Here is a 27,077-nt window from a genome sequence, read left to right as displayed (position 1 = left end):
TTATCAGGCCCTGCAGAACTGCAGTGGCAAAACCTGCCCTGGATTTGGAGTAGAGAGGTAAGTGATAGTGCTTTGTAAAAGTATGCACTGAACTCTAAGTTGCAGCCTCTAAGATGTCTTTGGTTGGTACTCCTCTGAGGAAGGCTGCTGAAGTGGCTGCTGCTCTGGTTGAATGTGGCCTAATGCCCTTACGCACTGATTTGCCATGCTGTGAACAGCAGAAACGAATGCAGTGGCCTATCCACTTTGAAATAGTCTGCTTTGAGATAGGGTTTCCTTGTGATCCTGCAGCATATGCCACTAGAAGTTGTTCAGTCTTTCTGAAAGCTTTGGTTCTGTCCAAGTAGAAGCATAGCTGCCTGTGAATGTCCAAAGAATGCAGAATTCTCTCACCCTTATTCTGAGGGTTTGGATAAAAGGTTGGCAAATGAATAGTTTGGTTAAGGGTGACACTGGACACTACCTTAGGCATAAATGTAGGGTTTGTCCACAGAGAAACCCTGTCAGGATGGAAAATGATAAAAGGTTCCACAGCCATGAGTGCCTGTAACTTTGAGACTCATCTAGCAGAGGTTATTGCTAGGAGCAGAGCTGTTTTCCAGGATACGAATTTTATATCAGCTGTAGAAGCTGGCTCAAAAGGAGGCACTGTGAGTTTTTCCAAGACATAGTTGAGGTCCCATGCAGGTACTGGTGCTCTGCTTGGAGGTCTTATGTTTTTGGCCACTCTGAGGAACTGCCTTAGTAATGGATGAGAAAAAATAGGTGGTTCAGTATTGTAATGAGCTGAAATGGCAGAGGCATGAATTTTAATTGATGAAAAGGAAAGGCCTTTATGAAGCATTTCAGTTAGGTATTGCAAAATCTGAGGAATGTTTGGAACAATCGTGTCAAAACCTTGTGCCTGGCTCCAAGCACAGAATCTCTTCCATTTTTCTGCATAAGATTTTCTGGTGCTAGGCCTCCTGGCTTCCAAAATAACATCCATCACTGCTTTAGAGAGAGAGGTGTGTCTTGACTGGCTACATTATCTGCCATGCTGCCAGGTTGATGGTCCTGAGTTGGCTGTGCAGTATCTGACTGTCTTGTTGGGTCAATAAGTGAGGAATTTCAGGTAATGTCCAAGCTGGGCATTGAGACAAGCTCTTTAGGATTGGGTACCAGTGCTGGCGGGGCCAGTCTGGGGCAATCAGTATAATTTTTGGTCTCTCTTGTCTGACCTTGAGGAGTACCTTGGGGAGGAGAGGCAGAGGAGGAAAAGCATATACTGTTAGGTTTATCCAGCTGAAAGATAGAGCATCCACTTTCCATGCTTGCTTGTGATAAGTCCTTGTGCAGAATCTTTGTAGTTGGCAATTGTGATGGGAGGCAAAAAGGTCTATGTCCAGGCATCCCCAGTTCCTTGTTATCATGCTGAAGACTTGTGGATCCAATTTCCACTCGTGGGGATCCATTAGGTTTCTGCTTAGTTCGTCTGCCAGAGTATTTGTCCTTCCTGGCAGGAATTGCGCTTGCAGATGTACTTTGTAAGTCAATGCTGTGTCCCACAAGTTCATGGCTAGCCTGCAGAGGGGGTAGGAATGTGTGCCTCCCTGCTTGCTTATGTACCACATGACTGTAGTATTGTCCGTCCTTATCAGGAGTTGTCCTGGATGAATTAGATCCTTGAAGGCTGTCAGGGCATTCTGAACAGCTAGCATCTCTTTTTGATTGATATGTAGATGCATTTGACTTGCGGACCATGTGCCCTGAATACATCTTCCTGCCATATGTGCCCCCCAGGCGTAATCTGATGCATCTGTTGTCAATGTCTGCCTGGCTGTGGGTAAGGTGAATGGCTGTCCCGTGTTGTGGTGACAGGCTTTTGCCTACCTTCGAAACTCCTGTTGCAGGCACAGAATGAGAGTAATTATTGTTTCCAGGCTGTGGCAATCATCAAGCAAACTACTACTAGAAGTCACCAACAGCTACAACAGCTTTGGAGATGCACTATATAGTAGTCCAGTGGCTAAAAAATGGAACTCTGTCCCCACTAGCATTCAAAACACATTATCCAAAGCCTCCTTTAAAGACCTCATCAGGCAACATCTCAAGCAAAGTTGGCAGTGCCATGATTGCTCCCCAGGCTAGTGAAAGCAGATAACATATACATACTAAATCTAGAGCACTTGATAATAGTTTTCAATCTTACTCACAAACACTGGCTAATCTACAATGTATGTACTGTACCTGTGTACTATGTATGTATTCTACCTACATTCCAAAGTTCAGCCGTACACCACAAATCTATTACTTACCTTTATTTTTTAAATTAATATTTTTTGATTGTTCTCTCCACTGTAACTGTTTGTGCCGCATACCACTGTAAAAACATGTCTCTTGTAATTTGTGTGTATACTGACTATGTCTAAATAACTAAGTGTGTCTGTAATTTTTCTTTGTGGAGCTTTTCTCCCCGGGCCTCTGCTGAAAAAGAGCCTTTTCGGCTCAGTCAGACACCCCCGGTTAACAAATGTAAAATAAAAAAATGTTGAGTCCAAACACTTTTTAGATACCACTGAAGTTTCCTCATATGCAGTCTTGCATATGGAATTAGCAGAATGCAGGATGCCATGAAGCCCAAAGCCTGCAGAATTTTTCTTGCAAATAACTGGGTCTTTATTGCCAACATTTTGAAATAAGTAGTCAGTTGTCTGTGTTTGTCTGGCAAGAGATAAGCCATATGGGCAGTTGTATTTAAGCTTGCACCCAGGAATATTATCTCTTGAGAGGGTACGAGTTTTGATTTCTTTTCGTTTACTGTGTACCCTAGACCTGTTAGTAATCTTTTTACAAATGCCAGATGCTGTAGTAGAACGTCCTTGTTCTCTGCTTGAATAAGGCAGTCGTACAAGTAAGGATATATTTGTATTCCTCTTTGTCTGCAAAATGCAATCACTGGTGCCAGGCATTTTGTGAAGACCCTGGGCGCAGTAGATAAGCCAAAGGGCAGTGCAGAGAATTGGTAGTGCATTGAGCCAGCTATAAATCTGAGGTATCTTCTGCACGACTGTCTGATTGGGACATGCAGGTATGCCTCTTTTAGGCCTAAAGTCACAAGCCAAGCCTTCTTGCCCAGCATGGGCAGAAGCTGCTGCAAAGTTAACATTTTGAATTTTGGAATATCCAGGAATGTGTTTAGGATAGACAGGTCCAGTATTGGTCTCCAGGCTTTGTCCTTTCTGGGCACCAAGAATAGCCTTGAGTAGAATCCTAGTCCCTGCTCTTGCTGTGGTACTAGTTGAATAGCTCTCATGTCCATGAGGGATGAAACTTGTTTTTGTGCCTCTACCCATTGATTGCGTGGCAGGTCTGGCATACCGTTTGACCTTGGCAGGGTGTGAAAGTGGAACCTGTAGCCTTGTGATATGATATTTAAGACCCATTTGTACTGGGTGATCACATGCCAATTTTGTGAAAAAAGTGCTAGTTTTCCCCCCAAAGGGGCTGCCAGAAGAAAAGTGCTTGGTGCTGGCAGGGGAAAGTCATTGAGACTGTTTCCTGTATGGCTGTGATTTTTCCTCTCCGCTTTTGGAGGTAAAAGCACCCTATTGTTTAGGCCTGTATGAGCCCTGGGGCTGTGATCTGCCTCTGGGGCGTCTGTATCTGCCTCTTTGTGGCCTGTCTGACACTGGAAAGGACCAATTCTTTGTAGGCCAGTTTCTGCTAAATCTGGGAGGCTGTACCTGCAAGAAATCCTTGACTGTTTGCATAGATTTAGCTTTATCCTCCATTTTCTTCAACACCTCTTCTGCTTTAACACCAAACAAAGTATCATGCTGTAATGGAGCATCTAATAGTTTTGCTTTAACATGATCAGGCAGATTCTGTTCTTTTAACCAAGCATGCCTCCTAATGACAGAACCTGTAACAGCGGCCCTGCAGGAGGCCTCTAGAGAATCAAAATCACATTGCAAAGTATGCTTTCCTACTTGTTCAGCAGCATGCAATAAATCCTGCATTTCTTTGTTTTCTGCACATTCTGAATTTATCAACATTTTCTGTTTAAGCAGTGTCATGAGATATTGCTGATATTTAAGCATATTAAACTGGCAATTTAAAGCTCTTACAGCCAAGGTAGCAGAAGTATAAATCTTTTTCCCCCATCTGTCCAGGGCCATAGAATCCCTATCAGAGGGTATAGGGTTTTTTGCAGTAGAAGCCTTGACCACTTTGGGACCCTGAGAGAGAATTTCTGGATCAGCAGCAGGGTTTTTATAAAGAAATGTATGTGAATCAGGAACCCTGTAGTATCTGTCTGGCTTAACAGGAGCTGGTGGCAAAGAGTCTGGAGACAGACCGGACTCTAAGAATACATCATCTACAATGTCTAAAACAGGGGGGGATAGCAAGGGGCCTGTGCTGAGGTAATAAAAGGAAGTCTCTGAGCCTTTTCTTGGATTCTGAGTAATCTTGGCTCTCCCAGTGGAAATGCTCTCTCATAGTATGCAGCGTCTCCCCAAAAGAATAATCCTCAGGAGGAGAGGCTGAAGGGATAGATTCTTCAGCATCAGAATCCTCATAGGGAGGAAGAGAGTATTCCTGCTCAGAAGAGGAATCAGGGAAAATGGAAACCTGATCTGAAGATTCATATTCTATCTCTTGCCTAGGCCTCTTATCAGGAGGGGGATGGGAACCCCTGATCAAAGTAATTAGGTTTTCGGCCATTTTAAGCATCTGTTTTTTAGGCATGAAGGCCTGTCCAGAAGAATGCTGCACTTGTTTCTTTGTCTTTAGAGTTGCTTTAGTCTTTGTCTTTGAAGCTGAAGTAGGTTTCACATATAACTGTGTAGGCCTGAAAACACTGTCAGAAGCCAATGCCTGTTCAGCAGCTCCGGACCCATCTGAGGGAATAGTTTCAGAGTGTCCAATACCTTGAGTTTCCAGAGGCCTAGTCAGCTCCACGTGGGAGTCGGAAATGGCCTGTGGCTCTGAGGTAGCAGGCATCAGGGGCTGCGAAAGCACCTCACTGAGACGAACTGGCGACTGGCCTAGAGGAAGCCTCGTCGTCGGTTTTGGACCTTGGATGTGTCCTTTTCTTCTTCTTTGCGCTTTTTATAAACTCCGGTAGTCAGCTGTTCCAAAGGAATTATATAATTGAATCTTCTGCCAAAGTAATGAAATGCAAAATCGTACCGACGCTTAATAGTGCGTTGGTTAAATCTAGCACAAAACCGACAACTAGCAATGTCGTGGTCAGGGCCTAGGCAAGGAATACAGTAAGAATGAAAATCCTTATGAGGTATTTGCTTCCCACAAGAAATACAATTATTAATTTTTTTTACATTGGTCTGGAGCAAGAAAAAAGTTTCCCCAATGGGGTACTTAGATTTAATGAAGACTTCGGATTTGAAATTCAAATTTGAAAATCTCAGGAGTCGGCCGACTGGCACTTGCAAACTGCTTTTGCTTCAGGCACTGCGTGGCAAGAAAGACTGAAGAAAATGGCGTCGGCTGCATCTTTTATACCCCTGGTGCACTGACGTCAGGGAGGAGGCAACAGCAGCCGACGCCGGACCTAGACTTTGGAATTCAGGCTGACTGCGGGTAGCCTGCCAGCAGGATAACCCAATTGTAATGACTGCAACAGTGAAACACGATGAACATCTAGGGGCTGGCTAGGATGCCTTGCAAACCCTGCCCTGGATTTGGAGAAGAGAGGCAGGTGATAGTGCTTGGTAAAAGTGTGAACAGATGTCCTGGTGGCATCCTCCAAGATGTCCTTGGTGGGGACTCCTCTGAGGAAAGTTGCAGAGGTGGGGGCTGCTCTGGTGGAGTGTGTCCTGACGCCCTTGAGGAAAGGCTTTCCATGCTGTTTGTAGCAGAAATGGATGCAGTGTGCTATCCATTTGGAAATGGTTTGTTTAGAGATGGCTTTGCCTTCTGCCTCTGTAGCAAAGCTAACCAGCAATTGATAGACATATTGAAGGATTTAGTCCTGTCTAGATAGAATCTGAGCTGTCTGTGCACATCTAGAGAATGAAGAATCCTTTCCCCCTTTTTCTGGGGATTAGGAAAAAAGGTGGGGAAATGAATGGCTTGGTTGAGAGCCACACTGGACACCACCTTGGGCATGAAGGATTGGGTTAGTTCTGAGGAATACCCTGTCTGCATGGAAGTTGATGAAGGGTTCCACAGCCATGAGTGCTTGCAGCTCAGAGACTCTTCTGGATGAAGTGATAGCCAGAAGGAATGCTGTCTTCCAGGAGATAAAGTTTAGCTCTGTCGAAGAAGCTGGTTTGAAAGGGGGCAGGGTGAGCTTTTCCAATACAAAGTTAAGGCCCCAAGCTGGTGTTGGTGCCCTTCTGGTTGTCCTCAAGCTGCTAGCACCTCTTAGGAACTGTTTGATCAAAGGGTGTGAGAAAAAGGGGGTCCTCAGTGGGAAAATGAGCAGAAATAGCACAGGCATGAATTTTTATAGAGGAAAAAGAGAGGCCACTGTGTAGTAGGTCAGCTAAGTAATCCAGGATGAGAGGGAGAGAGGGCTGTGCCGTACTGGGGGTCCCTTAGCCTGGATCCAGGTGCAGAACCTTTCCCATTTATCAGCATAAGATTTTCTGGTGCTGGGACGTCTGGCCTCATGGATAACATCTAGAACCTGTTTACTGAGGTTGACAGATTGGTTCGGGTTAGGGAATAAGCCAAGCTACCAAACTGAGTGTCTGCAATTGGGGATGCATGAATTCCCCTTCCCTCTGGGTCAGGAGGTTTGGAATCTGAGGAAGATGCCATAGAGGTAGCAGGGACAGGCTGTGTAGCAAGGGGTACCAGTGCTGCCAGGGCCAGTCTGGAGCTATAAGAATGGTCCTTGGTTTTTCCTCCCTTATTTTGAGCAGTACCCTGGGGATGAGAGGTAGGGGAGGAAAGGCATAGACCGATAGATTGGGCATCCACTTTCCAGGCCATGCAGTGATGCCCCCTGGTGCAGAATTTGCTGAGCTGATGGTTGGTGTGGCAGGCAGAGAGGTCGACCTTCAGGGTTCCCCATTTCTGAGTTATTAGGGTGAAGGTACTTCTGTTGAGTTGCCACTCATGGGCATCCAGAGCTGAGAGAACCTGGTAGGAATTGTGCTAACAGGTGTAGTTGCATGGCACAGGCTGTGTGCCAAAAGGTCATGGCCAGCCTGCATAGTGGGTAGGAGTGAGTCCCTCCCTGCTTGTTGATGTACCACATCACAGTGGTGTTGTCTGTTTTGATCGGGAGAGCCCCTGGACAGAGAAGGGGCTTGAAAGCTATCAAGGCGTGCTGCACGGACATCATCTCTTTTTGACTGATGTGCAGAGGGATTTGCTGTGGGCTCCATTAGATCTGTATGCAGCTGCTGCCCAGGTGTGCACCCCAAGTGTAGTTTGATGCATCTGTGGTGAGGGTCTGGGTGGTGGGCGGTGAGGAGAAAGGCGTTCCTTTGTTGCAGGAGGATGCTGTTGTCCACCAAAGAAAATCTTTTCTGAGGCAAGGAAGTGGTAGAAAGAGTTTCCAAGTCTTGAGAGTGTTGGCACCAAAGGCTCTTTAGGTACCAGTGAAGTTTCCTCATATGCAGTCTGGCATATGGACTGAGTAGTATGCAAGATTCCATGAACATCAGAGCTTGCAGGATCTTCCTTGCAGATAGCTGGGGCCTGGTGGCTAGCTGAGAGAAGTAGGCTGTCAGGAAAATGTGTTTCTCTGGAGTAAGGTATGCCATCTGGGATGCTATGTCCAGACTTGCTCCCAGAAAGATTATCCTTTGGGTGGGCACCTGTTTGGATTTCTTTTCATTGACTGTGTACCCTAGGGAGGTTAGTAGGGTCTTTACAAAGGCCAGGTGCTTGAGCAGCTTTTCCTGGCTGTCTGCCTGAATAAGGCAGTTGTCCAAGTAGGGGTAAATCTGAATATTTCTTTGTCTGCAAAAGGCAATGGCCAGAGTCAGACATTTTGTGAAAACTCTGGGAGCAGTAGATAAGCCAAAGGGAAGTGCAGAGAAATGAAAATGTTGAGATCCTGCCCTGAAGCAGATATATTTCCTGCATGATTCCCTGATAGGAATGTGGAGGTGGGCCTCTTTTCGATCTAGGGTTGCCAGCCAGCCAAGCATCCTTGGAGAGCATGGGTAGCAGCTGTGGAGGGTGAGCATTTTGAATTTTGGGATCACCAGGAAGGTGTTTAGAATGGATAGATCGAGGAAGGGGCACCAGGTGCCCTCTGTTCTGGGCACCAGAAAAAGTCTGGAGTAGAAACCTTGGCCTATCTGATCTGCAGGAATGTGCTCTACTGCCCTCATAGAGAGCAGGGAAAGGATTTGCTTTTGAGCCTCTGCCCACTGATTTGGTGGTAGATTTGGGAACCCTTTTGGGGTTGGAAGGGTGTGGAAGTAAAATTTGTATCCCTGAGACACAATGTTCAGAACCCAGTGGTCCTTGGTAATGGTGGCCCAGGTGCTTGAGTGAAAGGAGAGTTTTCCTCCTAGGGGTACGTGAAGGTGGGCAGAGGAAGGGGGTGGAGGAGGTGAGTCATTGTGAGTTCTTACCATAAGAGGGTGGCTTAGAACTCCCTGGTTTTGAAGTGGAGGTAGTCCACTGCTTAGATCTCTGCATTCCCTGGGGCTGCTGTCTGGGGGGTCTGCTTCCACGGGGCCTAGGCTGGGCCAGTTTACTGGGAGCAGAAAAGGACCAGTGTTTGGAGGGACAATGCCTGCTGAACCTAGGGGGCTGGACCTGCACAAAATCCTTAACTGTTTGCATAGATTTTGCTTTTTCTTCCATCTTTTTTAAGACGTCTTCTGCCTTAGTGCCAAATAAATTATCTTTGTGCAAGGAGGCATCCAACAATTTAGATTTGACATGGTCTGGCAGGGGCTATTCTTTAAGCCATGCATGCGCCTTCTAATGACAGATCCAGTGACTGCTGCCCTGCAAGAAGCTTCTAGGGTGTCAAAGCCACAGTGCAAGGTGTGTTTAGTTACCTGACTTGCAGAATGCATTAACTCTTGTAAATCTTTCGATTCTGCCCAAGCAGGAAAGGAAGACATTTTTTGTTTTAAGGAGTTCTAAGGTAAGTTGCTGAAATTTCAGCATATAGAACTGAAAATTTGGTGCCCTGACAGAAAGAGTAGCTGAGGTGTATACCTTTTTACCCCATCTGTCCAATGCTTGGGAATCCCTGTCTGGGGGGGGGGGGGGGGGGGATTCTTGGTAGAGGTTGCTTTAATCCATTTTGGCCCTTGAGAAATGACCTCAGGGTCAGCTGTAGGATTTTTAAAAAGATATTTGTGTGAGTCAGGGACTCTATAGTACCTGTCTGGTTTTCTGGGAGCAGGAGGTAGGGCATCAGGAGTCAAGCTGGATTCGAGGAAAACATCCTCCACAACATCCACGACTGGGGGGATGGCCAAGGGTCTGTGTTGTGGAAGATCTAGGAATTCCCTGAGTCTCTTTTTAGACTGAGGGTAGTCCTGACTCTCCCATTGGAAATGCTCCCTTAAGGTATGCAGGGTTTCTCCAAAGGAAAAATCCTCTGGGGAGAGGCTGAAGGAATGGAATCCTCTGCATCAGAATCCTCATAAGTGGAGAGGGGCTGCATGTCTTCATATTCAGATACATCAGGTTAATCTGAGTCTTGTTCAGACAAAACTACAGGGGATAGATCTCTTTTCCTTTTGGAAGGGGTAGCTTGGCTTCCCCTGATTAGCATGGTAAGGTCTTCCTCCATTTTAAACATTCGAGACTGAGGATGGGTCGTCAGTTTCTCGAGTGTGGTTCATACCCTGGGCCTAAGAAACTGGGTAGTTTTAGAAAGAATGGTAGTCCCGAAAGAAGATGTCAGTTTGTGCTGAGATTCAGTAGTGCGAAGGATGTCCTCGGAAGCCGGTGCCTGCTCAGCGGCTCTGGACCCATCCAAGGTTGAGACGACCGCAGGATCCTTAGTTAAAGAAGAGTTTTGCGGCATACCAGACTCTGAAAGGGTCTTGGTAGTGGCCTTTGAACCAACAGAAGCAGGCATCAGGGGCTGCGAAAGCACCTCACTGAGTACCGGAGAACTGACGACTAGCTTAACAGAAGTGTTGTCGGTAGGTTTGGACCTGTGCGGTCTGTCTCTGTCTTTATCTTTACATTTTTTTGGAAGATCTGCTGTCGGATGGCTTACCGAAGCCATATCGGAATTCAAGGACTGTAAGCGAAACTATCTGGCTACAACAAGGGCCCAACAATGGACAGTTCTGGCGCTGAACAAAGTGACAACGAGGGACTTTGTGGTCTGGGCCTAAACAAGTGATGCAGTAAGAGTGGAAGTCTTGGTGTGGTACTTGTTTTCCACAGCCGAGACAATTATTAACTTTTTCAGACTGGTTAGTAAAAGAAAAAAAGGATCCCCAATGGGGTACTTGGCTTTAGAAGACTTCAACTTCAATTTGGTAAACAAAAACTCAGGTAGCATCAGACCAGCACTCATGCGAACTGCTTCTGCTTTGGGCTCCATGGCAAGAAAGACTGATGTAATGGTGTCGGCTGTCTTACTTTATACTACTGATGACCTGACATCAGTCCTCAAGCGACAGCAACCGACGCAGAAATACTAAGTCTCTGGTATTCGGGCCGGCCGAGGGCTACCCTGGCAGGGATAACCCAAATGTGATGACTGCAACAGTGAAACACGAAGAACATCAGCATGGTTTACATCACTGGGCTAGCAGCAGAAGAGGTAGATATATCATAAAAACATCACTGGGGCAGCACAATAAACTTTTTGTTAACTACTCAAGAGTTTCCACATTTGAATATAGCAAACAAAATTGTAGATGTGTGGCTTGGCTTATATCAGTTATACTGACTAGATGAGAGTAGTAGCAGTAACCATGAAGAGGAGTGTGTGGCTTGGCTTATATGAGTTATACTGACTAGATGAGAGTAGTAGCAGTAACCATGAAGAGGAGTGTGTGGCTTGGCTTATATCAGTTATACTGACTAGATGAGAGTAGTAGCAGTAACCACGAAGAGGAGTGTGTGGCTTGGCTTATATCAGTTATACTGACTAGATGAGAGTAGTAGCAGTAACCACGAAGAGGAGTGTGTGGCTTGGCTTATATCAGTTATACTGACTAGATGACAGTAGTAGCAGTAACCACGAAGAGGAGTGTGTGGCTTGGCTTATATGAGTTATACTGACTAGATGAGAGTAGTAGCAGTAACCACAAAGAGGAGTGTGTGGCTTGGCTTATATCAGTTATACTGACTAGATGAGAGTAGTAGCAGTAACCACGAAGAGGAGTGTGTGGCTTGGCTTATATCAGTTATACTGACTAGATGAGAGTAGTAGCAGTAACCACGAAGAGGAGTTCTGTGGAGTATAACGAGTACATCTACAATGCTGTATTCCTTTTCCAAAAGGCAAAAAGGCTTTGTGTTAGTGTGCACACATGTACACACAATAAGTGGAGAGACACCATCATTTCATGTTATCCTGATTCCAGCACACACAGCACAATTTCTGTCTACTGTAGCTAAAGAAATGTACCTTTCATACCTCAATTGCTGGTGGCCGGCTCAGTTGCTTGGGGATGACTTTCAGTGCAATGGTTCCTTTGGATTCTTTCTGTAAAAAGAAAATGATAATCAGTCTCAGAATTCTGGAATGCAGTGGTTTTACTTGGTGGCACATGTAGACATCACAAGGCCAGAATCATGACCTACAAATACTGTTTATATCACCTTTGCAAATGAGTTCCCAACAGTTGTTCATATCCTCCCTGATATAATGCTTCTGTCTTTATGGCAGCAGTATGTAATGAAATGGAATGTAAATGCCTTTAGCCTGCTGTACTGTTGGTGCTAGACATGACAGGCTTCGTTGGTTTAACAGGCAGTCCCCTCAGTGCCAATGGCTATGCCAGGATAACAGAACAATATATATAGAGCTTCTTCCTATAGCATCCCTCTTCTACAACACTGACACGTACTGTGCTGCAGACCTCAGACATAACACAACCAAATGAGGGAAACAGATGTTTCAGGGTCACTGTGAAACCCAGAAATCATAGTGGAATCCCTCCCAACAAACATAAGGCTGTGGAGAATGCCACAAGTGTTAATGTGCAGATTTCAAACAGTTAATAAAAATCAGTCATAAGTATACACAATATTCAGACATTGAATACATTCTTGTTAAATTTCTTCACCTATGTAGATTTTTGTTTTAATAAACTTCTTCTAATTTAAAATACAGTTTTTTCCATGTTAGACATTCAATTCAGAGCACAGCTGTACTTCAATATGGGCCAAAACATCTAAAACTGAAGTGAATATAATTATTAATAAGAGTTTGAGTTAATTTTATCAAGAATCAAAACATGGGTCCACATAGTCTCAGAGGAAAACAAAACAATGACCTGGTACTCAAAAACCAAATTGGATTAATGTCTATAACAAAATTATTTACTAAATCCACAGTATTGTTTACCTAGATCTTGGGACTTCATCAGAAAGTACAGTTTTGTACCTACCATAAATGTAGATGTTCGAGTGTTCACACTGCTGCAGTCATCACACTTGGGTTATCCTGCCGTCAGGCGGTCCTGCAGTCGGCCTGAGTTCCAAAGTCTTGGTCCGGCGTCGGTTGTGGTCGCTTCTTCCCTGACATCAGTGCGACAGGGGTATAAAAGAGGCAGCCAACGCCATTTTCTTTAGTTTTTCTTGCCCCGGATGTCAGGTGCCCCCAAATAGGAAGGCAATACATAATCCTAAGTAAAATACATGAGTAGGAAACAATAGCTACAGCTGTTAGCAAATACACCATATAGAAATGCATCATATAAATTGTATAAAAAGGGAGGTATAGATAAACTCCAGGTAAGAAGAGGGGATGGTGGGAGGGTAACCTGGACTGCAGCAGTGTGAACACTCGAACATCTACATTTATGGTAGGTACAAAACTGTATTATGTTCATCGTGTTACACTGCTGCAGTCATCACACTTGGGTTGAATCCCAAAGCTAAGGCTGGGTGGTTGGTACTAAACAGGGTTTGGAGAAGCTAGTAGGCCCTGCAGAACAGCAGTGGCAAAGCCAGCTCTGGTTTTTGAGTATAGAGGTAAGTGGTAGTGCTTGGTGAAGGTGTGCACTGAACTCCAAGTTGCAGCCTCCAAAATATCCTTGGTTGGTACTCCTCTGAGGAAGGCTGCTGATGTTGCTGTAGCCCTGGTGGAATGGGGCCTAATGTTACCAGGTACAGGTTTCCCATGGTGGGTGTAGCAGAAACGGATAAAATGTCCTATCCATTTTGAAATGGTCTGTTTTGAGATAGCCTTCCCTTGTGATCCTGCAGCATAGGATACAAAGAGTTGGTCAGATTTTCTGAAAGCCTTAGTTTTATCCAAGTAGAAACATAATTGCCTGTGAATGTCCAAAGAGTGTAGGAGCCTTTCCCCTTTATTCTGGGGGTTTGGATAGAAGGTGGGTAAATGAATGGTTTGGTTTAGAGCCATACTAGATACCACCTTTGGCATAAAGGAAGGGTTAGTTCGTAGAGAGACTCTGTCTTGATGAAAAATTATGAAAGGCTCCACTGCCATTAGGGCCTGTAGCTCTGAGACTCTTTGTGCTGAAGTTATTGCTAGCAGCAGGGCAGTTTTCCAGGATAAAAATTGTAAATCAGCTGAAAAAGCTGGTTCGAAGGGTGGTAGTCTTAGTTTTTCCAAAACAAAATTGAGGTCCCAAGTTGGTGTTGGTGCTCTCCGGGGCGATCTTATGTTCTTAGCCCCTCTGAGATACTGTCTTAGTAATGGATGTGAAAATATAGGAGGATCTGTGTGGTAATGAGCTGAAATAGCTGAAGCGTGGATCTTAATAGATGAAAAAGAAAGGCCTTTGTGCAACATCTCAGTTAAATATTGCAGAATCTGAGGAATTTTTGGGACTAGAGGATTTTGGCCTTTAGCCTGGTTCCAGGCGCAAAATCTTTTCCATTTGTCTGAGTAGGTTTTCCTGGTGCTGGGTCTCCTGGCTTCCAGAATGACATCCATAACAGCTTTAGAGAGAGGTGTTGACTGATTGTTTAGGTAATCTGCCATGCAGCCAGATTTAAAGTCTTGAGCTGGCTGTGTAGAATCTGATTGTTTTGCTGAGTCAGCAGGTGAGGAATTTGAGGTAAAATCCATGGAGGTCCTTGAGCCATGTTCCTTAATATTGGATACCAGTGCTGGCATGGCCAGTCTGGGGCAATGAGTATCATTTGCGGCCTCTCAAATCTGGCTTTCAGGAGCACCTTTGTCAGAAGGGGCAGTGGCAGAAAGGCATACAATGTCAATGTTTTCCAGCTGAATGAGAGGGCGTCCACTTTCCAAGCTTGTGTGTGGTATGTCCTTGTGCAAAATTTCCGTAGCTGGTAGTTTTGGGGGGAGGCAAACAGATCTATGTCTGGGCTGCCCCATTTTTGAGATATCATTGTGAATACTTGTAGGTCTAGTTTCCACTCGTGAGGATCCATGTTATTTCTGCTTAGTTCATCTGCCAATGTATTTTTCTTTCCTGGCAGGAATTGTGCTTGTAGTTGAACTTGGTAGGTCAGTGCTGTGTTCCACAAGGTCATTGCTTGCCTGCATAAGGGGTAGGAATGTGTGCCCCCTTGTTTGTTTATGTACCACATCACTGTGGTGTTGTCCATCTTTATTAGTAGTTGTCCTGGATGTAGTAGGTCCTTGAAAGCTGTTAGGGCATTTTGTACAGCTAGCATCTCTTTTTGATTGATGTGGAGATGCATTTGATCTCCAGACCATTTGCCCTGAATACACTGTCCTGCCATGTGTGCTCCCCAGGCGTAATCCGATGCGTCTGTTGTAATTGATTGCCTGGCTGTGGGTAAGGTGAAAGGCTGACCCTTGTCGAGGTGACATGCCTGAGCCCACCATAGAAATTCCTGTTGAAGGCAGAGAATGAGTGGTATTATTGATTCCAAGCTGTGGCTGTGTTGAGTCCATACGCTTTTCAGGTACCATTGTAATTTCCTCATATGCAGTTTGGCATATGGTATTAGTAGTATGCAAAATGCCATGAATCCCAAGGCCTGCAGAATTTTTCTTGCAGGGAGTTGGGTCTTTGTTGCCATAATTTTAAAGTATTGAGTCAGTTGTCCTTGCTTGTCTGGCATGAGATAAGCCATCTGGGCCGTTGTATTTACGCTGGCACCCAGGAATATTACGTCTTGTGAGGGCACTAGTTTTGACTTCTTTTCGTTTACTGTGTACCCTAGGCAACTTAGGTTTTTTACAAACGCCAGATGTTTTAAAAGAGTGTCCTTGCTTTATGCTTGAATAAGGCAGTCATCCAGGTATGGATATATTTGAATTCCTCTTTGTCTGCAGTATGCAATTACTGATGCCAGGCATTTTGTGAATACTCTGGGCGCAGTAGATAAGCCAAAGGGCAGTGCAGAGGATTGGTAATGAGTTAAACTTGCTATAAATCTGAGGTATCTTCTGCAATTTTGTCTGATAGGGACATGCAGGTATGCCTCCTTGAGGTCCAACGTTACTAGCCAAGCCTTCTTGCCCAGCATGGGAAGAAGTTGCTGTAGTGTGAGCATCTTGAATTTGGGTACTTCTAGGTATGTGTTTAGGATTGAGAGGTCCAGAATGGGTCTCCAGGCTTTGTCCTTTCGAGGAACCAGAAAGAGTCTTGAGTAAAATTCTTGTCCTTGCTCCTGTGTAGGAACCTGTTGAATGGCTCTCATGTCCATGAGTGCTGTAATTTGTCTTTGAGCCTCTTCCCATTGATTTGGTGGCAGGTTTGGCATTCCTTTTATCCTTGGTAAAGTGTGGAAGTGGAACCTGTATCCTTGAGATACAATATTTAGGACACATTTGTCTTTTGTGATGATGTGCCAATTGTCTGCAAAAAGTGCAAGTTTTCCTCCCAAGGGAGCTGCCAAGAGGGATTTGTTTGGCAGTCTGAGGGGTAAGTCATTGTGATTGTCTTCTGAAGGTTTGAGACCTGTCTTCTCCTCCTTTCTGTGGTGTGGCCCCCCATTGTCGAAGCTTGTAAGAGCCTTGTGGCTGACCTCTGCCCCTAGGGCATCTGTATTTACCCCTCTGTGGTCTGTCCGAAGCTGGAAAAGACCAGTTTTTTGTTGGCCAATTTCTGCTGAAAAAGGGGTTGAACCATCCTTGACCGTCTGCATATATTTTGCCTTATCCTCCATTTTCTTTAAAACCTCTTCTGCTTTCACACCAAATAAAACATCCTGCTGTAAAGGTGCATCCAATAACTTTGCTTTAACATGATCAGCTAAAGTTTGTTCTTTTAACCAAGCATGCCTACGAATGACAGACCCTGTTACTGCTGCTCTGCAAGAAGCTTCCAATGAATCAAATCCACATTGCAAAGTATGTTTTCCCACTTGTTCTGCTGCATGCAACAAGTCTTGCATTTCCTTGTAATCAGGCTGCTCTGTATGTGTGATCATTTTTTGTTTTAATTGAGAAATCAAATATTGTTGATATTTCAGCATGTGAAAATGGCAATTTAAGGCCCTCATAGATAGAGTAGCTGAGGTATATACTTTCTTTCCCCATCTGTCTAGTGCTCTAGAATCCCTTTCAGAGGGCACAGGATTTTTAGCAATAGAGGCCTTCGCCCCCTTGGGAACCTGGGAAATGGTTTCTGGGTCAGCAACAGGGCTTTTATATAGGAATTTGTGGGAGTCAGGGACTCTGTAGTATCTGTCTGGTTTGACTGGTGCAGGAGGTAATGAATCTGGGTTAAGGCTAGATTCTGAGTAAACATCATCCACAATGTCTAAAACAGGTGGAATAGCAAGGGGTCTGTGCTGGGGTAGTAAAAGGAACTCTCGGAGCCTTTTCTTGGAATCAGAGAAATCCTGGCCTTCGCAGTGGAAGTGTTCCCTCATAGTATGTAAAGTTTCCCCAAAGGACAAGTATTCAGGGGGAGATGCTGAAGGAATAGACTCCTCAGCATCAGAGTCTTCATAAGGGGGAAAGGAGTATTCCTGTTCCTCAGAAGAATCTGAGGAAATAGAAACCTGGTCAGAGGATGCGTAGTCCTCCTCCTGTCTAGGCCTTTTGTCAGGAGGGGGATGGGAACCCCTGATTAGGGTAATTAAGTCTTCAGCCATCTTAAGCATCTGTTTCTTAGGCATGGGGCCCTTGTACTGGAGACTGCTGTACAGGCTTCTTTACTTTAAAGGAGTTTTCAGCTTTGCATAGGATTTTATAGTAAGTGTAGTCAGTCTGAAGACACCTTCAGCAACTGAAGGTCTTTCAACTACACCGGAATCACCCTCAGCCATGGAGTCGGAAGGGCCTAAAGATAAAGGCTCTGGAGGCCCACTAATCTCCACTTGGGAGTTGGATGCAGCCTGGGGTACTAAATCAGCGGTCGTCAGGGGCTGCGTTGGCGCCTCACTGAAAACCGGGGAACCGGCAACTGGCCTAGCAGAGGCCTCGGTGTCTGGTTTGGGTCTCGGCTGCCTGTCCTTGTCTTTGCGTTTTTTATGCATCCCAGTTGTCGGTTGTTCCGACGGCATGGTATAGTTAAATTTTCTACCAAAATAATGTCTGGCGAAATCAAACCGACGTTTAATAGTTTGTTTGTTAAACCTAGCACAAAACCGACAACCAGTGACGTCGTGGTCTGGGCCTAGGCAAGGAATACAATATGAATGAAAATCCTTATGAGGTATTTGCTTCCCACAAGAAATGCAATTATTCACTTTTTCTGACATCGGTCTGAGGCAAGAAAAGGTTCCCTGATGGGGTACTTAGCTTTATTGAAGACTTCGGTCTGAAATTCGATTTGAAAATCTCAGGAGTCGGCCGACCGGCACTTGCGAACTGCTTCTGCTTCGGGCACTGCACGGCAAGAAAGACTGAAGAAAATGGCATCAGCTGCCTCTTTTATACCCATATCACACTGACGTCAGGGAAGAAGCGACCGCAACCGATGCTGGACCAAGACTTTGGAACTCAGGCCAACTGCGGGACCGCCTGATGGCAGGATAACCCAAGTGTGATGACTGCAGCAGTGTAACACGATGAACATCACATCCATCATGTAATCGTCAACTTAAACAGTTAAAAAGACATACACACCTACCCAAAAAACATAAAACAATATACACCTCATATAATCACACATAATACATAAAATATTGATTTGTTTAGCTTATAATTTTACTACTAATTGTAAAAATGACATTTAATACCTCTCTTCCATATAATTAAAAAAATGATCTTGGAAAAAATATAAAAATGAAGAAATGAATATGGAATCCAAAAACAATAATGCCCATACAACTACAAGTATAAAAATACAATTAATACAAGTATCACAATTTAGTAGACTTCATTCTTAAAACAGGGTATATAGAAATTAAACTGTTTAAACCCAGAAGTGAGGTGGCATCCAACTTAATTTGCCAGACAAGTTCCCTATATTCCATTCTGGCTTCCCTCTGCCCACCTCTGATATCAGAAGGTACTTTTTCTAATATACCAAACTCAAATTTGGTAAAGCCATCACAAACCCGAGAGTGTTTATATAAAAAGCATTATTAACACTCTCTTTTCTAATATCATATATATGTTTATAATCCTTCTCCTCAATTTCCTTTTGGTTTTACCAACATAAAAAGACCGACATTTATAACAAACCGCCATGTAAACTAAACCTTTCGTTTCGCAATTGCCCTTCACAAAATCAGTTCTAGTACCACAAAAGTTATTCAAAATTATGTTTTTTCATTCAAAATATACTGGCAATAATTACATCTCCCACACTTTGTGATTCCAAACTGGGATCCCGCTTTCTTCCTCTGTCCTCCTCCTGACTTATTATTCTATAATATTTATCGATCTTATAAACAAACTGTGGTGCTTCTCCAGCTATTTTATGGATGTCCCCATCTATTTTAACAAGAGAACAGTTATTTTTAATACTACTCTTAGCTAGTGAACTATTACTGTTATAGTGTAAATTCATAAAATTCTCATAATTAGATGTCTCAGCAGGGTGGGTCCCTTGTCCCTCATTCCATGTGGGGTTTCCTAATAACAGGACATACTTAACACCCCTGCTTTTAACCACCTCCGAGTAAATGTCTGAAAGTAGACCACTGGGATACCCCCTCTCCAGGAACATCGCACAAACAGTATTCAACTCAGCCCTAAATGTATCATCTTTGGAAACCATTCTTGCTGCAGGAATAAACTGTCCCTTGACAAAGTTCTTCTTACAGTACCATGGGTGGCAACTTCTAGAACATAAATAGGAATTAGAAAACGTGCTCCTTCTAGAAATAGATGAAACCTGACATAAACATACACAGAGTTTCATTCTTCTTAGCTGATAACACATTGTACTAATCTGTGTGGGAAGTCAGATCTCAATTACTTCACTTCCTGGCTCTGCATATACCAGAGTGTTGACACTTACTTACATATCATTACATTGAGAAAACTAATTCTAACTATATATCACAGACGTTGTTTCTTTTCCACTTAAATTCAGAAACACTCATGCTGTAGGCATTCAACGTCACTCCAGACAACACATTAACTAAGTCTTTACAGTCAAAAAAGACTAAAAATATAATGATGAAGACAGTCAGCCTGGCTTTATGCCTTCCAGACAGCCAAGAAACTGTATGAAAAAAAAGTCTTATATATTTTAGATAAAGCTAATCTGAAGTCTTTCATGGGCCAGTGAGACACTGCTACACAGAAGAGAAAAAAATGCTTGCTCCTTTACTGGTCTTTGCAGAAAGGTAATATCTAAATATATTCTGCTTTAAGGATTTCCTTGACTTTCCTGTACCTAGTTTTTATCTGCATATGTTTATCTATTGATTCCTCTGCACCCCCACTACACATTTCTTTACTGATCTGTCTTTCTCCTTGTTTGTTTTTTCTTTACTTAGGTCTCTGGGTTGGTCCAGCCCAACTTCAATAATGACCCAGCAGAAAAGTTCCAAAAAAAAAAACATAAATGAAAGCCATCTACCACAGTTTGTGAAAATTCAAACAGCCATGCTTCATATGATAAAATACGCCCCTAAAGAGTACTTACATTGAGTACAACATAACATCTAACAACAACGATCCATAGTGGAAAGCTGCGTTAATGACAGTAATTTTAAAACCAAGGAAAGACCCACAAATACCCCTCACATTACAGATTAATTTCACTTTTGAAAACTGATTACAAATAAAATGTTTTTATTGTTAATAACTTACGTCTTTCAACAAGGGAATCTGAAAATATTACAAAGTTTAAGCAGAATATGGACATCTAGGTAGCAGACAAGATGTATGATTTTTGGACCTGAACATCATAATAAATTTATGAACTTATGAAGAAGTCTAAGAAATATAATAAATAATGTTATGTACCCAATCAACCTGGTTTTAAGCCTTCTATATATTCAACAGACTGTATGAAAAAAGTATTGCACACTTTAGATCAATCTAATCAACTCTCTTCCTTAACTGTTCTCATTTTAAATGTTAAGAAGGCCATAGACAAGCTTAACAGGCCATACTAATTTGTTGTTCTAACAAAAAAATAATTTCTACTTTTTGTGTTATAAGTTTTTCAGTATAATAACTCCTACAGCATTATTTTCACTGCTTTTTATACCTTCTAAAGTTCTTATTTCATGTGGAATTAATCAAGGATGTCCATTATTCCCCCACCCCCAACTTTTCATACTGGCTATGGAACCTCTGGATTTTAGGATTGGATAATTTGTCACTCGTATGTAAATTACATAGTAATTAATACACTCTGCGTTTGCTTCATGATTTAATTATATTTGTTAATTATACTGTTATCTTTATCTAAACCTTCTTGTTTTACATTTTCACACACTCTTAAATTGTTTACTGAATTTGACAGATTATCTGATAGTTACATAAATTTAAATAAATCGTGAGTTTTTGTGGATCAACTGTTCCCAGTTTGCTGAAAGAAAACAGACAGGTATGGCTTTGTGGACATCTGCTTATGCTTGCTACCTGGGACAGATATACGAGCATAAAAAGTTACAGATGTACAGCTTAAAATACACTCTCTGAAAATATTGCTCTACAATTACACTTTTAAAAAGTGCACAACAGATAACAAACACTTGATCAGAAATTATCCATTATCAAAATTCACTCTGATGCTTAAATAATTACCTTCCTAGATTACTTATATGATTTCCCTTAAAGATTAGGAAATGCCAAAATCTAAAATGAGACTTCTAAATTCTGGTGGTATGCAACCAAATCAGGAATGAAAACAAATTATAAAGATTAAAAGTCAAAGTAAAGCTGCTGTTCTTTTCCCGTGTGTTTTTGCACAAATTCACATTATTTATTTTACTTACATTTTGTAATCCATGTTAGCCCTTCAGTTACAGAAAGTGAGAAAAGAACTCCCAAAAGACACACACACACACACACACACACACACACACACACACACACACACACACACACACACACACACACACACACACACACACACACAAAATGAACTTACATCAAATAAATAGTTTAATCATAATTAAAAAAATAGAGTAACAAAAAAATCTTCAGGAATATAGAAGTTAACATGGTAGGAGGCTAAGTATTTAACCTTCTTTGTTACAACCTGGACAGCTGTTCTTTTTGAGGGAAAAGGTACTTAAGTGTCCATTTGAACTCTGAAGTTAATTATAAACCCAGGACAATTATCCCGTTCACCTACTACAAATACAGCAGACACTATGGATCCAATTTTTGACAAAGAGCTCAGAACATTGAGTATTCCTAAAGTTTTCTTGTTTTGTACCACATTAATAGTCTGACACGGGTGACACTCTGTACCCCATTTTTTACAAAAAGCTAGGAACATGGAGTATTCCTAAGGTTTCTTGCTTTCTGCCATACTGATAGTCTGAAATGACTCAGACATATGTTACTATGCAGGAATTTAAAAACTATGCTACAATAATCATATACTAAATTGCATCCATTTCATGCACAAGGTTGGTACAATGATGGGTGGATGATGAAAGTTTTGCTGTAAGTACTGTTACATTTATCGTGCATAGGATCATAGGATGTTACTAGGCTACCAGCCCCAGGGCCCTTACAAAACTGGCCAAGTTCAACCAGTGTTCCCAAGAGTATCTGGTTCAAGCAGACACTAGAATCAGCACATATTGCCCCTGTCCAAGAGGGACACAGGTGGTACCCCTGGGGTGAATTTCCAGTTACCCATCCAATCGTCCAAACTACACTTAAACAGGGCCAGCAAGGGGCTTTGTTTAACATGAACAGGAAGCTTGTTCCAAAAATGGGGCAACGTCTGTGAAACAAATCTGTCTCTCCAGCAAGTTCTGTTCATATCACACACCAGGCTAAGGTCCTTTTGAGTGAGTGACCCATGTACCATTTTATTTGTGAATATGCAGCATTTTTATTAAAGCTTGGTCACAGATTGCTGTGTATGCAAGGCGCAGGTCGCCTCTAAGCAGTCTGTATGAAACAGAGTACTGTGACAATGATTTCAATCTGTCCACATAAGACAGATCTTGAAGACCCCGAATTTTCTTTGTAAGGAACCTTTCTGGTCTCTCCAACTGCTGCAGGTGTTTGGAAAGGAACATACCAAAGGGAACATTGTACACTATTATTGGCCTGATGAGGAAAGAGTACAGGGGGGTTATAACCTTTTTTTTTCCTGGAGGAAATGCCCATACTTATGAGATGAACAATATGAAATGCCCTTCTTACTACTGTGGAGACATGGTGATGAAAGTTAAGGTTGCTGTCGACCTGTGTGCCCACACAAGACAGTAGTCACATACAAATGTGGAGCACGCCACCAATTTAAATACATATCAAGTTGTGGTGACTTGAGTCTTCCTACTGTGAAAGCAAATGGACATTTTAACTGCCTTTCAAAAGGATAGTATACCTTGCTTATTGCCAAACCTGTTCCCATTTTTAGACAGGAAAGACAGAAAGAACCTCAAAAACTAGGATACATGAGCATTATTATGATATATCCAAACAAGCTGAATCTAATGCTGTATAGGCACCATAAAGATTGTGAAAAAGGTGTGTTTCTATTTTGGATAATAGAACAGGTGGAACCCAACCCAGAGCTGGTCAGTGCGAAACGTGGTTACAATAGAACAAAATAGTTTGGCAGGTAAGGCTTAATGCAGGGGTCCTTCCAGGACTCAATGGGCAACTCACATTGGGCTCTGTTTTGAAAATGTGAGCAGCTAAATTGTAAAGACTCTGATTTTAATGAATTTCACATACATATTTGTGTATATGTGTTGTTTGGTGTGCATTGTATAAATTATTGTAGTTCTGTAAAGTGTATGCATTTATTGTACATTTTACTTTATTTATTTTATTATGAGAATTTTTTTATGGTATAGCAGCTATACTAATTAAGTAACACAGAAAGTAAAGTAATTTGATTAACAAGTTAGTTTGTTAAAGCATATACAAAGGCTGTGAATAGATGTTTACTGTTATTCGAATGAAGCCTCAGTAGAGACAAAAGTGCTTAAGAATAAATTACTGTATTTTGCACAAGTGTCCAGCCTGGACTGTACTGGGGGAGCCAGCACCAAAGGGCTTTACTAGGATATTAGTTGCTGTTGCACCTTGGTTTCCTACTACTTGGTTTGTGTACTGAGCCTTGCATGCCTGCAGATGACACAGCCTGTGGGAGCTGCTCTGCAAAAAACATGTGAAGCATCACGGCCACATTTTAGGGAGTGTTTGGAGACTTGGAAAGCTTCTCTGGCCATCTCCTGAATTTCTCAGGATGAGGTTCTACCAGCATTAATCTACCTTAGCTAACATTTTGTCTTGAAGAGATTCAAGGTACTTAAGCTTATGGAACTGACAACTCAAAGCTCTCATTGCCGGGGTGGCAGAGGCACAGGCCTTCTTCCCAAATTCGCACAGTAACCTGCTTATCTTGTCATTAGGCAGGGGATGACTTGCTGGCCCTTTAGGTAGTAACCTGCTTATCTGGCCATTAGGCAGGGGATGACTTGCTGGCCCTTTAGGTAGTAACCGGCTTATCTTGTCATTAGGCAGGGGATGCCTTGCTGCCTCTTTAGGTCGTAACCTGCTTATCTTGTCATTAGGCAGGGGATGCCTTGCTGGCCCTTTAGGTCGTAACCTGCTTATCTTGTTATTAGGCAGGGGATGCCTTGCTGGCCCTTTAGGTAGTAACCTCCTTATTTTGTCATTAGGCAGGGGATGCCTTGCTGGCCCTTTAGGTCGTAACCTCCTTATCTTGTCATTAGGCAGGGGATGCCTTGCTGGCCCTTTAGGTCGTAACCTGCTTATCTTGTTATTAGGCAGGGGATGCCTTGCTGGCCCTTTAGGTAGTAACCTCCTTATTTTGTCATTAGGCAGGGGATGCCTTGCTGGCCCTTTAGGTAGTAACCTCCTTATCTTGTCATTAGGCAGGGGATGCCTTGCTGGCCCTTTAGGTCGTAACCTCCTTATCTTGTCATTAGGCAGGGGATGCCTTGCTGGCCCTTTAGGTCGTAACCTCCTTATTTTGTCATTAGGCAGGGGATGCCTTGCTGGCCCTTTAGGTAGTAACCTGCTTATCTTGTCATTAGGCAGGGGGTGCCTTGCTGGCCCTTTAGGTAGTAACCTCCTTATCTTGTCATTAGGCAGGGGATGCCTTGCTGGCCCTTTAGGTCGTAACCTGCTTATCTTGTCATTAGGCAGGGGATGCCTTGCTTGGTAAGCCTTTAGTAGATTCAGTGGAGACAGCAGAAGGATCAGCCTTCAGATTTTTACAGAGGTGCTTATGAGTTTCCATCACTCTCTAAACCCTGTCTGGTTTCCTCAGAGCAGGGTGTAAAGAGCCAGGGTATAGAGATATGTCTTTGAAGACATCTAATACAGCATGCACTAGAAGAACAGACACTGGTCTGGGTGAAACTAGACTTAGGAGTTCCCTACAGTGAGTCTGGACCTAGGAGAACTTTTCCCTTCCCATCCAAAAGCCTCCTTCATTCTATGTAGACTGTGTAAAAACTGAAACACACCACCACAGGCTACTAAAAATTATGCTCTTCATAATATAATAAAAACTTTAATTGTTGAGACTTAACGATTAACAAAGCCCTTGTTGATTTGTATATGATAAGCTCTTTTGGCTAAAAGCCTTCCTCAGTTCATAAAGAATTAGGTTCCACGGGGCTAGGATAAATTAATAAAACACCAATTATGTGGCTAAATCCAAGTCAACACCTTTTTTCAAACCAATACGTTCACAGCAAATCAGAGACCTTGAAGGAAACACACCTCCATGTTGCTAAATAAAGACAACTTCCTTGAAGAAACAGCACATACCAGGCTAAGGCAGCCTTGTCAACACTAATCAATATTGATGTTACTTCAGTTCTTTCTTCCCCAGTAAATACTTAGGGTTTATATAACTACTTAGGATTTGTATAAATAACATCAGTCTTTTCGGATGAAACTTGACAAAAGATCTAATGGTTCTAATTCAATTACTGAGACAGTCATTAATTACTTTCTCTTGGCTCAACCTGTCAAGCAAAATAAAGGACATAAAGACATAGTGGGAATAGACTTCATGTGCTGATAAGAACAAACTCCATGGGGTTACTGGTTCAGCACCTGGTATTCCCAGGCAGTCTCCCATACAAGTACTAACTAGGCAGTACCCTGCTTAGCTTCTGAGACCAGACAAGATTGGGCGCATTCAAGGTGGTATGGCCATACAAGCAAAATCTGCTTCTTTGTGAAATAGATACATACCAAGCTAGAACAGCTTTTGTACCATTAGCCAATGTTGCTACTCCATTGTTCAATTTCCCATTATTAACGGCAAAGGCACATATAGATGCCATCAGTTCCTCTTGATGATAATTTCCTAAAGGGCATAAGTTTTCAAAATCCATTACATAAAGACAGATGTGCAGTCACTAGTTGTCTATCTCAACACAGACTTTCTGTGCCATGAACCATATTTCAACTACTAAAGGGACTTAAAGAATATCAACATCTCTGTACAACATCCTTATACTGAAAATTCTTTTCTTTAAGGTTAAAGTAAGCTTCACATTCCCTTGCTAGTAGACCGATTACAGAGTCCTTGGTGCACTTGTCAACATACGGATAAGCGCATTGCCTTTAAAATCAGTTTAAGTGGTACAACTGCATTCAGGGCTGGAGGGGGATCTGCTCATATAGAAGCATGCAACACAAAGATATCCATTTTCACTAAAATTGCTACATTGTTAAATTGTCCCATTCGGCATATTGCACTATCAAGACCGAATACATACAGGGATACACTGACTGGTTAAACATACTCATTTCTAAATAATGCACACAAATGGCTTCTTCTAACTTCCTCACCACATATGAAAAAGTGATCTGTACTTCTTCTGTGTCCTACCTAAAAACTTGCAAAAGAATGGCCAGTTCTTGGTGTACTTTCATACAAATGTTTCCTTCTGCAGGACGTCCTTTTAAAGGTTCTACACAACTGCTTCACATTGGCTGTAATGCTCATATCCCTAGCAGTTAGTCACATGCAGTAGAACATGTCCTCTCATTGCAGGTACACTTTTGAAGCTTCTACACTATTGCTTCACATTGACTGTAATGCTCATATTCCTAGCAGTTAGTCACATGCAGAAGAACATGTCCTCTCATCACAGGTACATTGTATGTGAGTGTGTCATGTTAGCACAGTCATCATGGATCATTATATGTGAGTATGTGGCATTAGTACTCTCATCAGAGGAACATTGTATGTCAGTGTGTGGCATTAGCATTCTCATCTATGGAACATTGTATGTGAGTGTGTGTGACGCCAACACTTCCATCAGTAAAACATTGTATGTGAGTGTGTGACATCAACACTTCCATCTGTGGAACATTGTATGATAGTGTGTGACGTCTGCACTTCCATCAGTGGAACATTGTATGTGAATGTGGGGTACTCTAATCAAAGGAACACTCTATGTGAGAGTATGATGTTAGCACTCTCATCAGTGGA

The 27,077-nt window shown here is 42.7% G+C and overlaps 1 protein-coding gene across 2 annotated transcripts in view; it reads right to left on the bottom strand.

The window, feature by feature from the left end:
* MPP1 (MAGUK p55 scaffold protein 1) overlaps nt 1-27,077 on the bottom strand; it is a 920,179-nt gene that overhangs the window by 576,734 nt on the left and 316,368 nt on the right. For both annotated transcript variants that reach the window (XM_044057679.1, XM_044057678.1), the window contains exon 6: nt 11,540-11,608. In XM_044057679.1, coding sequence (XP_043913614.1) covers nt 11,540-11,608 — 69 coding nt within the window. The remainder of the gene's footprint in view (nt 1-11,539; nt 11,609-27,077) is intronic.

The sequence above is a fragment of the Protopterus annectens genome, chromosome 15.part0, assembly GCF_019279795.1.
Source record: "Protopterus annectens isolate FY-2018-M chromosome 15.part0, PAN1.0, whole genome shotgun sequence".
Classification (NCBI taxonomy): Eukaryota; Metazoa; Chordata; order Ceratodontiformes; family Protopteridae; genus Protopterus; species Protopterus annectens.
This window is presented reverse-complemented; position numbering and strand designations above follow the sequence as displayed.